Source organism: Caretta caretta, chromosome 9 (genome assembly GCF_965140235.1).
Source record: "Caretta caretta isolate rCarCar2 chromosome 9, rCarCar1.hap1, whole genome shotgun sequence".
NCBI lineage: Eukaryota > Metazoa > Chordata > Testudines > Cheloniidae > Caretta > Caretta caretta.
Window position 1 is genome coordinate 53,863,939 of NC_134214.1, and position 17,512 is coordinate 53,881,450.

Sequence of the window (17,512 nt, forward strand, 5' to 3'; positions counted from 1 at the left end):
GGATCTGGCCCACATTTTAACAAGTCAGCATGACACAGCTAGACAATATTACAATCAGGGCAGGGTGTCTAAATTCAGAAGAACAAAGACACAGAAAGAAGGTTGATGGTAGGGCTCAAAGCAGCCTTACCTCCGGTCTTGGCAGTTTATAGCCCCAGCACCTCTGGGCTTGCTGCATCAGTTATGAATGTAAAAAAATTGCTTGAGCCCCAGCACATAATTGCTTGAGCTCCCGGGACCTCTTTCATTAAAAATTAAGCATTGCTCATCTCCCTATTCCAATATGACAGTTCTTCTGGGACCTGTCTCCGATAGCGGAACCCACATGTGCTCCAGAGGTTTCTGTATTAAATCATCATAGAAAGGTTGTTTCTAAGCTTTATTTTCATGGGACGAGCTGTTGGCATGACCTCTTCCTTGATAAATTACTTCTTCCTTCTTGTTTCCTTGTAGAATTCCCTCGGATCTTTCTCAAGCTGCTCCTCAACCCCCTCTTCATTCTCCTGGTCCTGGCTCAGTGCAGCTTCTCCTCAGTCATAGCTGGTCTCGCCACCTTCCTCAACAAGTTCCTGGAGAAACAGTACGGCACCACCTCGTCCTATGCCAACTTCCTCATTGGTGAGACACATGTCCGTGTCCCCGTGAAAGGGGGCGATTGGCCCTGAATTCAAAGGGAAGATTTGAAATGCAGCAAATGCATTCACAGATGGGGGGCACCCAGTCCATGATTTCCATGGCTTTTTAAAATATAAAGAGAGAAAACATGGGAAGTACATTCTCCTGGCACTGCATCTGGGGAAGGATGTAGGCAAGATTCAGAGACTTCCACCCTCTCTGGTCTTAAGCCAATCCAAGTCATTTCCGTTTTCCTGCCCTGAATGTTTGTGAGGATGAGGCCATGGTGACACCCATCAGTCGGGTTGTCCATGGTTGACCTTATTGTTAGTGGGCTAGAGACTGCTCTCATGTACACCATGCGACCCATTGACTTGGGTAGGGCAAAGTAAGGTAGATCTTTCAAATCAATTGGTTAGAGAAAGTGCGTCAGTGGAAAAGTATCTTACACCAAATTTGACACTTAGTAGATGTGTAAAATTAATGTAGTCTCCCTGCCATGGTCAAGATCCTCTGCCACGCTACAGCAAAGGGGCTGTGAAGTCAGTTTAACAATCCATCTAGGAATTCCCCTAGCCTCGAGAGGAACAGAGCTGGCCTAACGATCATGCATCCGATGAAGTGAGCTGTAGCTCACGAAAGCTTATGCTCAAATAAATTTGTTAGTCTCTAAGATGCCACAAGTACTCCTTTTCTTTTTGCGAATATAGACTAACACGGCTGCTACTCTGAAACCGGTCATACATTGTCCTCCTCACAGCCCCTGACTTAGGATCACAGCTGGGGAAGAAGGAGGCATGGCCAAATTGGTGCAAAGGTGCTGCTTAGGGATTATGAAAAATAGATGTGATATCATCACTGAAACTTCCCAGCCTGGGGTAACTAGTGCGCACCAGATACTGTGGCAATTAATTGGCCTCAGGAGATTGAAGGGTCTGTGGTTCCCCCTCCCACCACAAATACCTAGCCAGCCCTGCTCCTCTGAATGTCAGTACTGAACGGCTCTTGGCCAGGAGAGCTCTCCCCATGCACTCATGGCTGCTGCCTCTTCTGTCATTGCAGGAGCTGTGAACCTGCCCGCCGCCGCACTGGGGATGCTTCTAGGAGGAATCATCATGAAGCGCTTTGGCTTCTCCATCAAAGCCATCCCACGGTTTGCACTGGTGGTGCTCCTCATCTCCGTCCTCTGCTGCCTCCCCCTTTTCTTCATGGGCTGCCCTACACAGACCATTGCTGGGGTTTACCCACCCAGGTAATGCAGGGCTGTGCCAGTGAGGAAGGCTGGCTGAGAGTATAATCCTGCTCGGACATTAGAATGGGTTTCGAACCTAGGACCTTCATAGCTAAAAGCAGGAGCCTCTCCAACTATAGCCAAAGGAGTTAATCTGTTAACCAGCAGCAGTAGTAGACTCTTATCTTCTTACACTAGAGGAGGCCTCAAAGTGCAGAGTGGGAAGTAATGTCCACCAAGTACTCAGATTAGTTCCACCTCTCCTTCACTCTCTCCCTTACTCTGCTTCTTCTACTTTTCTCTTCCCTTCCTTCTTTGGCCAATTCTTTGTCTTTCCCTCCTCTCCCCTCACTGAGTCCCTGGCCCAGTTACAGCTCACACAGAGCCCACAGCCTTCTGTTTGTTTATACTCCAGCCACACTACAGTTTGACCACACCACAGACACTCCACCGTACAAGGCCATGGCCACCTAGGGACTTCACGTTTGCCACGGGCCACTCAGGAGTTCATGATGAGAAGAGCACGGTGAGGCCTTCCCATAGCCATCCCACAGCACACACTGGCTTCCAATCAGGCCCGGCAGCTCACCGCTTCTCCTTGTAGCAGTTGCAGGAGGCTCTCCTCCTCACTCGCTCACTTCAGCCAGGTGCAGAGGGAACCAGGCTATCCCCACAGCAGGCTCTCACATATGCAGCCCCCATAGCATTGACACACTCATTTGCCAGGCAACACTAACCCTCCACGTTGCTCCCTTTGCTACCTTCTGCTCCTCGAGATTGCATATCTTGGGATGAGCCAAATCAATCATATGTCTCTGCTGTGACAGTGCAGAGTCTCACAACCACCCAGAAGAGGAATGTTACACACCTCCCCTCGGGGGGCTCCCCCAGGACTGCCTGAGCAGGAAAGTGTTTGGAAAAGGGTGAGTATTCTGTATCCGGCTGCCTCTGAACCAGGGGGTGCCACTGTGCAATGACATCATCTTCAAAAGGGCACTCTGAATGCTGATTGGCTGTCAGGGTTAGCACATCCTGGGAAGTTCCGCCTTTCAGAGGTGGTCCTTCCAGGAGTCTCATCTGAGTATGGTCTCTGTGTCTGTTGGGCATGTGATCTATTTCAGCACCATTTCCCATCTAATCTCTGCAGCTGCTGGCTATAAACATAACCAGTTACTGGGCTCAATACAGGGGTAACTATGCGACATTCTAGTTACCCCAGGCCTGGGCTATACAGGAGGTCAGACCAGAAGATCATTATGGTCCTTTCTGGCCTTTAATCTATGTCCAACCTGCTGGGCCTAGATATACCGGCCAGAGAATAGAGAGGGTGTACAGCACAGAACACCCCTTTCCAAAAAAGTGCAGTCATAATGTTTACCTGGTGACTCCCATATCAAGCAAAGCTACCTCTGTAAGTTTCATCCTTACATTTCCGTAAGGGAGAGGGGCTCTGGCTCATGGAACACCTGCCCAGTCGGAAGGCGTTAATATAGCCAGCTGGCTCTCGCACTCCTTCTCTCAGAAAGTAGCCTCTCTGGCTGTGTGAGAGGGAACACTTGACTCTTATTGTCCCCTTTTACTTATTTAAGATAAAGTTGCACTTGGTCTCCATCCCAAGCTCGTCAGTTTCACCTTATTCAGACCATTTCCCAGCTTACTGCCAATATCTTAAGAAGGGGCTTCCACACAAATGTTTCTCTTGGCCTGTGATAAACCCCCTGTCCCAGGGGTGCTCTGCTTGCAAACAGGAGGGGCCAGAGGCTGGCCACTCTATCCATTCATCCCCCTCCTGCACCCTGCCATAGTTAAACAAAAACACATATTTCTAACCAAGGAAAGCGACACCAGCACTCGGCAAACAGACCTCTAGGCAGTGGCTGGCAGTGTTTGTATGGTGCTCTCGAGATCTGCACTGAGTGTACTTCGTTAGGAGTGGTTAATAGTCATTGGGAGTGTTGGCAATTTTAAAAATCTACTAGTGATCCCCAAAAATATTTGTCTGTGTGTGGAGGAGCTCTAATTAGCCATACAGCACAGTGTTCAGCCTGCATTGTTTGGATTCGGGGACGGGAGCAGAGGGGAGGAGGAGGAGGGGAGAGGAAGCTGGTAAAGGATTTAAGAGACAGGAAGGACAGTTTTGTGGGTAGAACATTGAACACATTACCACTGCAGTTCCAGGCCACTCACCTTCTTTGCAGTCTGAGATCAGAGTCTGGACAAGTGACGCAGAGCCGCGGAGGGTTGGGGCTTGCAGACTCTTTGGAGATGCCATTTGGAGCTATGGGTCAGCACACCTGTGCCCTCTAGTTGTGTCAGGATTCACAAAGATGTTCGTGTCTGTCCGGTCGCTTTCGGGGGGCAGGGCAGTCAGCTCGGGGGCAGTGTCTGCTGACCAGGTGCTGGGATTGAATTGCCCCCATTACTTCCTGGCAATTTGCTGTGTTTTGGTGGAATGCAGGGAGCAGATGCCACACTGCTGAGAGATATCTGCATGCTGTGATGCTGTGTATTGAAGTCTGACTTTACCTAATTCCTGCCTTGGAAATGCTGGGGCAAGGTCAGGGAACGTGGCCCTTGGAGTCCAATACATTGCCGGGTGTTGGTGATGGTTTTTAATTTTATGTTTTAATTTGAGATCATGTTCCTCACTGTTCCTTCCCAGCTTAAAGGCATGTGCTGGAGTTTCTCCGATAATTGTGTAACACTGACAAACCCCGGTTGTCAGCGGGCGGGATCAAACCTGGGACCTCCGGAGCTAAATGCATGAGCCTCTACTGCATGAGCTAAAAGCTATAGGCCCATTAGCTAAGGCTGTAGAGCAGACTCTAATCTCTCTCTCTCCGTGGTCTCGGTGCCACTAGCTGGGACAGAGCACCACACCCAGGAGGTGTGTGGGTTACAGTTGCATGGGAGGAGATGGCAGGTTGGAAGACTATGGTGGAGAACAGGCATTTGCCCCTTTGCTGCCATGTCTACGCAGCCTGGGCAGGACACATAGTGAGTTCCCCACTGCTGACTTTAGGGAACTGCTGTACACAGAACCCCTGACTGGCAGAAATGGAGGGGGATCCACATTTTTTGTCAATTTGAGTGAGGAGGGCAAAATCCTACAGGTCAGATAGGGCCAGGAGAAGGGATTTAACTGGAGACTGTTTCTAAAGAGAGATAGGCCCCCTTCCGCCTCATGATGAAGGCCCAGTGAACTCAACCCACTTCCAGGGCAAGGTTTGGGCTCAGCACTTTCTGGCTATTGTTTGAGCCACTCCAGACACTGTGTCTTCTCCCCAGTGGCTCCTTTCATCTGCTCCTCTCCTTCCCCTGCAGCTTCCTTGGGTCAAACCAAGTACCAGGCTAGTCAAACTCTTACTATGGTCTGTTGTCTATTGGCCTATGCTTTCCATTCAGGGATTTCCCTACACCCCCCCCCCCCAAGAGGGTGTTTACCCCCCCTGAATCCCCCCCCCCCCGATTTTGTGAACTAGTTACATGCAGAGTTGCCAATTTAATGATTGGAAATTTGAATTGAAATTGAAACATTAATACATACTTTAAAAGCATATACAGTGTATGATAAAATACGTGTATCTGAAAAAGTATAATAGATTTGAAAAGTATGAACATAGACTAGCTTCCTTGTACAGCTGTTTATGACAATGTCAGTGCATTCATTTTGGTGATGTTGGCCAACCTAATAATTTCAAATTATGATTTGTAAGCAAAGTCTAAATGAGCTCTCCCTGACAGCTAGTGATGAGCTGCGGACTCGGGGGAAAGGCTTTGGGACCAGATTGTATTTACATTCATACCTAATCTACCTAGGTATCCAGCAAACAGAGCTGTGTTGCCCAAGTGATAGATTTTGGCTGGGGTTGGGTTACAAATCACTTGAATGCGGGGAAAGAGGTATAATGAAGTGTTGTTATTCTTATTGTATGAGTAAAGTGCAGTAGAACTGTACTTAGCCTGTGCTGATTGAGGGCAGAGAGAGAGAGAGAGAGAGAGAGAGAGGGTGGGGACAGGTGTTTTGCTTGATGCTCTGCCTGAGTCACAAGTACTATTAGACCTGCCCCTCTCCACTGTTTAAAGACAGAGCTGATTAGGCTCCATGGATAGTCTTTATTTTGTTAAGTGATCACTACAGCTGAAATCACTGATAATCAGGTCTAAGTACTTAGACCCGCTGTGGGACAGTGTTTCTGTGGAAGAGATGGCCCAATCTGCACTAGCTGAGAGCTCAGCTAAAATCATTGACAGCTGGGTGAAGCCTCCAGAGACCGACACAGAGGTCGCAGTGGCAGGTGGCACCAGAAGATGAAGGCGCAGGGCCATTGGCAACAGAGCGATGGAGTGAATGGTGGCACAACAAACAACAGTGGCCAGAGTGAACAGTGAGCAGCTGGAGGAACAAACAAGGTGCCTTCTTGTCCCCCACCTGGGAGATGAACTCATGTGAAAGCACCTCTGAACTCTGAGTCTCCACTGACCAAGGACAACACTGGTGAGTGTTAATGAGGCTGTTACATAACACAGTTCATGTGAACAAACATGGCTGTGGCATCATACTTTCTATTTAAGCAAAAGATATCACACACTACAAACTGGAGGCCAATGTTAAGTGCATTGTCACTTGTCCATCCTGAAGTTGAACACTGGTTCCGAACAAGACCAGAAAATGCTCACTATCTTTCTGCAAGAAACTCAACTGACTGGCTAGACGCACGTGGTGCAACAGTGAAAGACTCAACAGTTGAAAAAGTGAAGAACTCTCTCACCACATTCAAAAAATGTGCATACAGGGCGATGAATGCACTAATGCAAATGGTCATCAAGTATTAATTCATTCTGTATGTTACCTTGATGTCAGTGGTAGGCCAGTAGGTGCATTTCTAGATGTTCAAATTATAGAAGACAGATTGGCTAGATCTGTGACAACCCACATCTTAGAAGAGTTAAATGCTTGTCAACTGGACCCCAAACAGATGGCTGCTTTTGCATTTGATGGAGCTGCAAACTTCTCTGGAAGACATGGTGGAGCACAAGCTTTGCTCAGAGAAAAGTGTAACCCTAGTCTCTCCTATACACACTGCAGAGGCCATGTACTCCAACTAGAGCTAGTACGAGCTGCAGATTCTTCAAAAGATATTTAAAAAGCTATACATTTAATGTCTTCATTATATTCTTTTTTCAGCAAGAGTCCAAAAAGACTGAATATCTTGGAAAATATAGAAGATACTTTGGGACTGAAGTTCAAAGTAGTCCAGCCTGGGAAAACCCTCTGGCTTTCTCATGAGCAATCCTTGGCTGTTGTCTTAAAATTACTCTAGCCATTATTACTGGCTTTGGAAAGTATCTACCAAGATGGGATGGATCTAAGTAGTGAGGCTGGTGGAGTGAGTACTTTTGCTACTATGTTCAGAGAAGACTATTGCCATTCTCTCTCTTGTAAATCTACTGTTGAAACCACTTGGGTCATTAAACAATGCCATCCAGGCATCTGCTACAACAGTAGTAGATCTTTGTCCAGCAATAGAAGCTACATTTGGATCAATCAGAGAGCTATCCATTGAAAAAGTACTGGAAGAAGCAAAGACTTCAATCCAGAAGTTGACTAATGAAGGCATTTATATTGAATCCTTAAGTGAAGAGGACAAGAAGTGTTTGTTAAGACAACTGAAAAAGTACACAGACTTGATTCTTAAAAACCTACAACAGCGACTTCTAGATTCTACTCAACCTCTACGTAGCTTTTACAGATCCCTGTCTTATAAAACACTGACAGTTGAGTAGAGAGAGGCACTACCAGCAATGGGGCTGCCATGTGCTCAGGACAGAATAGAGAATTTGAACACAGAGTGGAATATATGACGAATGAATGAAGATTTGACTTCAACTTCTTTTTTATCATCACTAGTGGCTTGACCCAATCTTTATGCTATGTTTCCTGGGCTGAAAGAAGTAGGAATTCATCTCTTGCTACTCCCAGACACAACAGCTACAGCTGAGCATTCTTTTTCATCATTGAATAGAATTTTGTGGGTTTTTTTTAAAGAAGTCGCCTTCTGCCTGATCATGTGAATGAACTAATGAGCATATCAATTGAAGGAATGGAAGTACTGGACACACAAGAAGCCACCAAAGATGAATGCATTGCATTCAAGAAGTTCATTAACAGAGTTGTGCAAAATTATAATAAGAAACCAAGAAGGATATAGATGTAGTGATTCATAGAAGGCTTGAGTAGCCAACTTTAATTTGTTTGATGATTTTAAAATCTAATAAAAGGGTCATGAAACATTTTTCAGTTTTTACTATGGTGCCATACAGCCCATCTTCACCCTCACGGTCTCACCTCTCATTGGCCCTGACCCTCCCACCCCCTACCCCTTCCCCGTAAATTTGAACACCCCTCATAATTTCAATTCCTGGGGGAAACACTGCTTCCATTGCTCTGGAAATCTTCCCCACCTCAGTGCCAGCAGCCCATGAGCAGTGGAAAATCCCTTTTACCTGAAAAGCCCCAGCTGACTGTTAGCTATTTGCTGCAGGAAGTAAAGCATATACAGTCTGTCCTGTCATCCACCACGCCCTAGGATTTGACTGAGAGTAATCCCTGAAGATGGATTACTGGGTAATATATTACTGCAGAAGTTTACTGCTCCTCCATAGTGCTAAGGAAAGAAAAATCAGTGTAGTGAATTTTGTCCTGTGAAGTTTAAATGCAACCTTTGCCTCAATTTGTGTGTTTGAGCTAGCATGCTTCCAGTTTCAATTCTGATTGAACTGACTTCCCCCCCACTTCTGATTTGGATGTTATGTGGTTTCAGATGGATGCCTTAGCCCAATTAAATTTCTCCAGGTATCTGATTATTAGTTTTCCTCCATAAAAAAGTGTGTGAATGTTTGTTTGCATGCACATGCGAGTAATTACTGCTAAGTTCACTGTAAATTTTAGCAGTACCTGCCAGGGCATAGGAATCAGGCACAAGGCCAGGCTACTGCATGGCAGTGACCCAACACAAACAGAGACAGGGAGATTGGTTAACCACGCAGAGAATTCAACAGGGTGGGTTTTTTTCCCCATCCTATTTTCTTTTCTTTTCTTTTATTTTTTCCATTTTCTTGGCAGTACATCGAGTTCCCAGTCACAAGCTAAGTGCCCCACTGCGTGCTCCTGCTCAGAGTACCTCTTTCACCCTGTCTGTGGAGACGACAACGTGGAGTACATCTCCCCCTGCAAGGCTGGCTGCTCGGATTCCATTAATTCCTCCACGCCCAAGGACATGGTAAGTAGCAGCAACTTGGATTCCAGGGCTGGGGAGATGACGCACTGCTGAGCCATCTGGCCCACAAAGTCACATTGACGGGCCAGAATCTAAACTGTTTTCTGGAAGCTCATAAGATTAGGTGTCAGGAGCCACCTCTAGCTATGGTGATCATTTTCTCAGAATCAAAACCCAGGGTGCTTTTGTGGTGACATTGTTGTGGGCTGCGAAACAGTCCTGACAAAGGGCACTTCTCTCCAAGTGTGTGCTGGTGTTGCCATGCCAGCTTCTGACTCATCAGCAGCATGTGCATACTTCTCTGTGCACAGGACTTTCCCCAGTAGCTTCATGTTCAGAATAAGGTGATCACAGAACACTTGGACAAGTATAATTAATGTTGCCTCAAAGCAAAAGAAGAGCTTTGATGAGGCCTGCAATCATTTGACTTTCTTCCTCTTCACACCAAACATGGTTTATCACCCCAGATGCCTGTTCCTCTGGATTATTGGTTCCTTGTTAAACATTGAGCAAATTCTGCTTGGCATAGTGATACATCTCGAACAAGCAGTGTATAGCTATTAAACATTTCTAAAGTTTTAATCAAAGCAATGAAAAATGGGGACATTTCCAATGTCCTGAAAGCTGAATAGCCCTAATCTTTTTAGTCTCTCCTTGTATGGAAGCTGTTCCATACCCCTGTTCATCTTTATTGTCCTTCTCTGAACCTTTTTCAGTTCCTCTGAGTTCTTTTTGAGATGGGGCAACCAGAACTGGACACAGTATTCAAGGTGTGGGTGCACCATGACTTTATATAGAGGCATTATGATAATTTCTGTCTTATTTTTTCTCTTTCATAATAATTTTTAACATACTGTAAAAGTTTTTGACCACTGCTGCACACTGAGTGGAAGTTTTCAGAGAACTATCCACAATGACTCCAACATCTCTTTCTTGGGTGGTAACAGCTAATTTAGACCCCCATCATTGCATATATATGTATAGTTGGGACTGTGTTTTCCAATATGCATTACTTTGCACTTATTGCCATAGAATTTTATCTGACATTTTGTTGCCCAGTCACCCAGCTTAGTGAGATCCTTTGTAGCTTTTCACAGTCAGCTTTGGACTTACCTATCTAGAACAATTTTGTATCATCTGCAAACTTTGCCACTTCACAGTGCACCCCTTTTTTCCAGATCGTTAATGAATATGTTGAACAGCACAGGCCCCAGGACAGAACCTTGAGGGACCCCGCTGTTCACCTCTCTCCATTGTGAAAAATGACCATTTATTCTTACCCTTTGTTTCCTTATCTTTCGAGCAGTTACTGATCCATGAGAGGACCTTCCCTCTTATCTCATGGCTACTTTGTTTCCTTAAGAGCCTTTGATGAGGGACATTGTCAAAGGCTTTTTGAAAATCCAAGTGCACTGTATCTACTGGATCACCTTTCTCCATGTGCATGTTGACTCCCTCAAAGAATTCTAATAAATTGGGGAAGCTCATTACTGTTTAGTTTGTCAGTCTGTTCTAAAACCTCTTCTATCGACGCATCAGTCTGGGACAATACTTGAGATCTATTGTCCAAAAAGAGTAGCTATGATGTGGGAATCCCCTTCGCAGCCTGTGCGGTGAAAACGGATTCAAAGAATTTATTTAGCTTCTCTGTGATGACCTTGTCTTCCTTGAGCGCTCATTTAGCACCTTGATCATCCAGTGGCCCCACTGATTGTTTGGCAGGCTTCCTGCTTCTATCTACTTACATTTTTTTTTTGTTACTGTTGGTTTTTGTGTCTTTAGCAAGTTGCTTCTCAAATTCTTTCTTGGCCTTTACATCTTATTTGCCAGAGTGTGTGCTCCTTCCTCTTTTCCTCATTAGGATTTGACTTCCAAATTTTAAAGGGCACCTTTTAGCCTGTAATGCTCTGCTGTTTAGCCAGAGTGGCATTCTTTTGGTCCTCCTGCTATCTTTTTTCATTTGGGGAATACATTTAGTCTGAGCCTCTATTATGATGTTTTTAAGTACTTTGCCTGCTGCTACAGCTACAACCTACAGGTCTGCCTGGGAGCAGCCATGCCCCAACCCTCCACCTGGAGGATGTTAGCAATAGCTCACTTGAGACACATGAGGCTCTGCCCCTGAGGTCCGATTGGCAGCGTCCCAGCGTGGCTGGTTGGCCTGATGGCCCCGTTTAAGCCAGCAGCAGGAAGTTATCTGAACTAGTGGGCTCCACCCTGCGCTGAACTCTGTGCTTTGTGCTTCCTGCTTCCCGCTCCTGTGTTCCCAGCTTGATCTCCTGGTCTACTGACCCACCTGGCCTGTTGGCATCTGATTTATGGTTCTTGACCTACCGTTTGTCACCTGCCTCTGAGCACATGGTACCTGACCAGCCTGACTCGTGGGTCGGCTCTCCAGTTTGTCTCCGGCTTCTGACCTCCTGAAGTCCTGACCCAGCTGGCTCTTGACCCCTGTCTTGTGACTCTGGGTTCTGACTGCTAGGTCTGCCGCCCACAACCCAACTGTGACAGGCACTTTACCCTCGTGACTGCTCTCTTTATTTTCCATCTAACTATCATCCTTATTCTTGTGTAGTTCCCCTTCTTAAAGTTAAATGTTAGTGGGGTGGGGGTTTTGGTGTATTTCTCCCCTACAGGGATGCTAAATGTATTTACCTTATGGTCGCTATTACCAAGTGGTTCAGCTATCTTGGACCAGATCTTGTGCTCCACTTAGGACTAAATCAGGAATTGCCTCTCCTTTTGTGGGCTCCACGATTAGCTGCTCCAAGAATCAGTCATTCATGGTGTCTAGAAATTTCATGTCTGATTCATGTCCTGAGGTGCCATTTACCCAGTCACTATGAGGAAAGTTGAAATTACCCATTATTATGATATTTTCTGGTTTTGTAGCTTCTTTAACCTCCCTGAGCGTTTCACAGTCACTGTCACCATCCTGTCAGGTGGTTAGTCGTATATTCCTACTGCTAGACTGTCAGGGTCCCCCCCACTCTGAACTCTGGGGTACAGATGTGGGAACCCACATGAAAGACCCCCAAGCTTAAATTCTACCAGTTTAGGTTAAAAACTTCCCCAAGGCACAAATTCTTTTCCTTGTCCTTGGACGGTATTGCTGCCACCACCAAGTGATTTACAAAAAATTCAGGGGAGGGTCACTTGGAATCCCTATCCCTCAAAATATCCCCCCCCCCCCAAGTCCCTTCACCCCCTTTCCTGGGGAGGCTTGAGAATAATATATAAACTAATTGCCTTAGCAATGTGAGTACAGATCAGACCTTTATCTTTAGGACACTAAAATCAATCAGGTTCTTAAAAGAAGAACTTTATAATAAAGAAAAACGTAAAAGAATCACACCTGCAAAATCAGGATGGAAGGTAACTTTACAGGGTAATAAAAAGATTTAAAACACATAGACTTTTATTATTCAAGCATCAAATTTCTGTCCATAGAGATACTATGGTTCTGTTTGATTCATTTCTGATTTTCTCCTTATTTGGCTTATGCTGTTTTAACATATAGTGCCACTCCCCCACCAGAGTAACCTACTCTGTCATTCCTGTATATTTCATATCCTAATATTACTGTGTCCCATTGATTTTCCTCATTCCACCAAGTTTCCATGGTTCCTGTTATAGCAATATCCTCATTTAATGCCAGTCACTCTAGTTTACCCATCTTAGTATGTAGACTTCTCGCATTTGTATATAAGCACTTGTATGTTTTACCAATATTCAGTTGGTTATATTGAAATGGATTCTTTTACATTTGACTGTTCCTTACTAGCTCCCACCTGTACTTTGCCATCTTCTTTCCTATCCTCTTTACAAGGCTATGGAGTTCCCACTTTAATAAATTCATCCCTGAAGGATGTCTCCGCCCCGCCTGAACTGGGTGCTCCTCTGCATCTATCCGCTTGCCCCAGCCCTTAGCTTAAAAAATTCTCCACAACCTTTTTAATTTTACATGTCAGCAATCTAGTTCCACTTTGGTTCAGGTAGAGCCCATCCTTCCTGTAGACGCTCCTCCTTCCTCAAAAGGTTCCCCAGTTCCTAATAAACCTAAATCCCTCCTCCCTACACCATTGTCTCATCCATGCATTTAGACTTTGCAGTTCTGCCTGTTTTACTAACTCTGCATGTGGAACTAGAAGCATTTCAGAGAATGCTACCATGGAGGCCTTGGACTTTAATCTCTTACCTAGCAGCCTAAATTTGGCCTCCAGGTCCTCTCTCCTGCCTTACCCGATGTCATTAGTACTTACATGTACCATGACCACCCTGGGCCCCTCCCCAGTACTACCTGTAAGGTTATCTAGATGTCTTATGAGATCCATTACTTTCACATCCAGTAGGCAGTTCATCATGCCATTCTCCTGGTCATCACAAATCCAACTATCTATGGCTCTAATAATTGCTTCTACTATTATGGCCTGTGTCGTCCTAATAACTGGGTTCCCTGCCCTGGAGGGATATCCTCAGTGCAAGAAGATACCATGACATCATCCAGAAGGTGAGTCTCAACTATGGAATCATGTCCTTCCACTCCAGCTTGATGATCTCCTGCCCCATGACTTTCGTCCTCCTTGACGCACAGGGACTGTCAGACAGGAGATGGGACCATTCTATGCTGTCCCTAAAAGTCTCCTCCCTGAACTTCTGTCTTCCTATGCTCCTCCAGCTCAGCCACTGTGGCCTTCAGAGCCCGTACTCTGTCTCTGAGAGCCATGAGTTTCCTGTACCGCATGCACACATATGCCATCTGCCCACAAGGCAGGTAATCGTACATATTGCTCTGAATGCAATAAACTGGGTAGCCCCTTGCCCTGCTCGTCTGCCTGCATTGTTGTACTCTTGTGGCTTTTTTATGTAGCCTGAATTTTCGATATGTTTGTTAGGTGTTTTGTTTTTCAGTAGGACTTTTAGCAACTGTGTGTGATCTAGGTCTTCCTGGGCTATGCAAGGTTCCTACTGAGCAAGCATCACTAGTAAGCACTGAATGATGACTTCACAATATTATTTTTTTAATATTCGCCATATTCTGCTCTCACTCCTGCCACAGGAACTCCTGCCACTGAGGCCAGTGCCATTACTCCATGGAAAACTGGTGGGAGAAGAGAACTGGGATAGTTAGAGTCCTGAAAAGTCTGCTCCAGATATACTGATCTCAGGAGATGTTTTACTGTCTTTTTTTAATGCCCTAAACAGATCTACGTGAACTGCTCCTGTATCCACACCAAGAATGGACAGTCCTCAGCAAAGACAGGTTCCTGTTTGGTCAGCTGTTCCCATTTACTCCTTCCTGTCATATTCCTCATCTCGTTTGCTGCCCTGATAGCATGCCTGTCTCACAATCCCCTCTACATGATGGTATTACGGTAGGTGACAAAGTTCAGTTTCATGGGACCTCATATGAAGTATCACATGCAAAGAACTGGCAAATTTCCTCCCCACCTATGACCAGGTCTTCTGTTTGACCTCTCTGCACTGTCTGCCTCCTTCCTGACTGCCTGGGGTGACACACCCTCCTTGCCCATGTATAATAGTCTTTGACTGTTTGTGGCACCCCTACATGGACTTTTGAATTGGAGCTCAGGGAGGGCAGTTGGGGAACTCTTTCTCTGACATGGTCTGCTGGATGTGGAGTTGGGGATGCTATACGGGCTAGTGGGATGAGTGTCTGTGTGTGGTGGGGTCTCCAAAAGAGTTAGACTTTATGCGGCTGCATAGGTCACACAGCCTAGGTCTATCACTGGCAAGAGGCAACTAGGAGACTGGGTTTGGTATGTTGTCTTTTAAAGAAAGGCCAAGAAGTGTGGGCCAGGTCTTCAGCAGGTGCTGATTGGCTGAGCTCCATGGGAGTCAATATCAGAACTAAGGGATATCAATGGAGCTACATGGATTTATGGCAGCTGAGGATCTGGCCCTGTATCTTCTTAGGCTCGCAGTCAGAGGTGAATTAAGACAACCCAACCCAAATCCACCAACTTTTTGGACCCCCTTAAGACACTGGGCTCCCCAAGAGCTACTTCCTCCTCACTGAATGTAGCAGCCCTTGCCTCTCTCATTCCTCTGCCCTTCATCCCCATCTCCCCACTGCATGCTTTTCAGTCCAAAGCTACTTTCTTCTCCAGATCAGAATTCACCTATCTCCTCCAGTCCTGGCCAGAGACCCCAATTTCCAAAAGAATAGCGTCCTTCATATGCTCAAGGAAGGTGTGAAATTGCTGCGTGGCCCCAATGGAACTTGCCTGTTAGCTATCTGAATATACCAAGTGTGGCAAATTGCCGGTACAATTATGATGGGTTCTGCACTTCCTCTTCTTGGGGGGGATTCAGGGTGCAGTTTCCTGCCCCTGAACTAGGGTATTTACTGTCCCACTAGTAACCCAGAGAAGGGTAGTGGAGAGGGAGGGACCCGGGCCCGCCCTCTACTTTGGGTCCCAGCCCAGGGTCCCTAGGGATAGTGGTAAACCACATGAACTAGTGCTTCCTTCCCCTGGGCTACTTCCCTCTCCGGCTCTTCAGCTTGTGGGGCTTCCTGCCCTCTATCTCTGCACAAGCTTGGTGTCTCTTTACCTAGGGTCTTTGTCTTCTAGCCAGCCACGGCACTTCTCCAAACTCTCCTCTGCTTCAACTCCTCCAAACTGCTCTCTGCTCCAACTCCTTCCCCTGGCTGATTGAAGCAGGGGGGTTTTATCAGGTGACTAGCTTCAGGTGCTTTTAATTAATCTATAGAAACCTTTCTTCCCTCTACAGGGAATAAGGCATCTCCTCATCCTGGGACTTACATATTCCTCCTATATTATGCTCCTGCTGCCTTCTGGCCATGCTGTATCACATATCCTCCCCCCCCTGCTCAACACCATGCTGTTGGGCTACTTGGGACGATAGGCAACGCTTTCGTGACAAACCATCTGCGTTGCCGTGTTGGCTTCCGGCCCCGTGCTGTACTCAGAAATGAAAGGGTTGCAGAGATAGGAACCATCTAGTCACTCTTGCATTCTTCTCCTTGTTTCTGTGCATCCACTGGAGCGGGGCGTTGTCTGTCACCAGGGTAAATCGCCGCCTCAGTAGGGAGTAGCGGAGAGTTTCCATGGCCCATTTTATCACCAGACATTCCTTTTCAACAACGGCGTACTTTTGTTCCCTGGGGAGGAGCTTCCAGCTGAGATACAGGATCAGGTGTATCTCCCCTACCATCCACGAAAGGACGGCTCCTAGCCCTACTTCCGAGGCATCCGTTTGTAGGACAAATTCTCCCTTGAAGTCTGGGGCTATGAGTACTGGATGGCAGCAAAGGGCTGTCCTTAAACCTGCGAATGCACCTTCTGCTGCATCAGACCATTTTACTATCTCGGGGCCCAGAGCCTTTATCAGGTCCGTCAATGGCCCTGCTCTTGTGGCAAAATGAGGGATGAATCTCCAACAGTACCCGACTAACCCGAGAAATGCTCTGACCTGCTTTTTACGGACTGGCCGAGGTCAATCTTGTATTGCTTCCACTTTGTTCCACTGGGGTTTTACCAAGCCTCTCCCTACTACATACCTGAGGTATCTCGCCTCAGCTAGTCCTATCACACACTTGAGAGGGTTGGCAATGAGGCCGGCCTTCTGCAGGGCAACTAATACCACTTCTACTTTCCCTAGGTGCGTTTCCCAGTCAGGGCTATGGATGACCATATCATCTAAATAGGCAGCAGCACACCTGGCATGGGGTCGCAGCAATTTATCCATAAGTCGTTGGAATGTTGCAGGGGCCCCATGGAGTCCAAAAGGGAGGACAGTGTATTGGAACAGGCCATCAGGTGTAGAGAAAGCAGTCTTCTCCTTGGCGTTCTTGGCCAGGGGAATTTGCCAATATCCTTTGGTCAGGTCCAGAGTGGTTAGGTATCAGGCCTTGCCTAACTGATCAACTAGCTTGTCGACATGTGGTATCGGATAGGCATCGAATTGGGATACTTCATTCAACTTCCGGAAGTCACTGCAAAATCTCAGGGTGCCGTCAGGCTTGGGTACTAGGACGATAGGGCTGGACCACTGGCTGTGAGATTCTTCAATAACCCCAAGTTCCAACATCTTCTTCACTTCTGTCCTAATTTCCTCTCTTTTAGTTTCCGGTATCCGGTACGGTCTTATCGTCACCCTTATTCCAGGCCTGGTGACCATATGATGTTGGACCAGTGTCGTACGGCCCGGCTGTGTACAGAACACATCTTGGTTCCGTTGGATCATATCAATGACCTCTGTTCGTTGTTCTGGGGCTAACTCGGGGGATATCCTCACCTGCTCCTGTGGGTCGTCCATCTGAGGTGGAGCTCTCCGAAAGACCAGGCATGTCTCTCGGTCACGCCAGGGCTTCAGTAAGTTTACGTGGTAGATCTGCTCT

At 46.5% G+C, this 17,512-nt stretch overlaps 1 protein-coding gene across 3 annotated transcripts in view; it reads left to right on the forward strand.

Moving 5' to 3' along the window:
- The window catches only part of SLCO2A1 (solute carrier organic anion transporter family member 2A1), a 123,015-nt gene that overhangs the window by 96,787 nt on the left and 8,716 nt on the right, over positions 1-17,512 (forward strand). For 2 of the 3 annotated variants that reach the window (XM_048863152.2, XM_048863154.2), the window contains 4 exons: positions 454-618; positions 1,678-1,867; positions 8,973-9,129; positions 14,332-14,501. In XM_048863152.2, the coding sequence (XP_048719109.1) occupies positions 454-618; positions 1,678-1,867; positions 8,973-9,129; positions 14,332-14,501 (682 nt within the window). Of the gene's footprint in view, positions 1-453; positions 619-1,677; positions 1,868-8,972; positions 9,130-14,331; positions 14,502-17,237; positions 17,487-17,512 lie in introns of all 3 variants that reach the window. The other variant, XR_007358330.2, reaches the window with a different exon arrangement.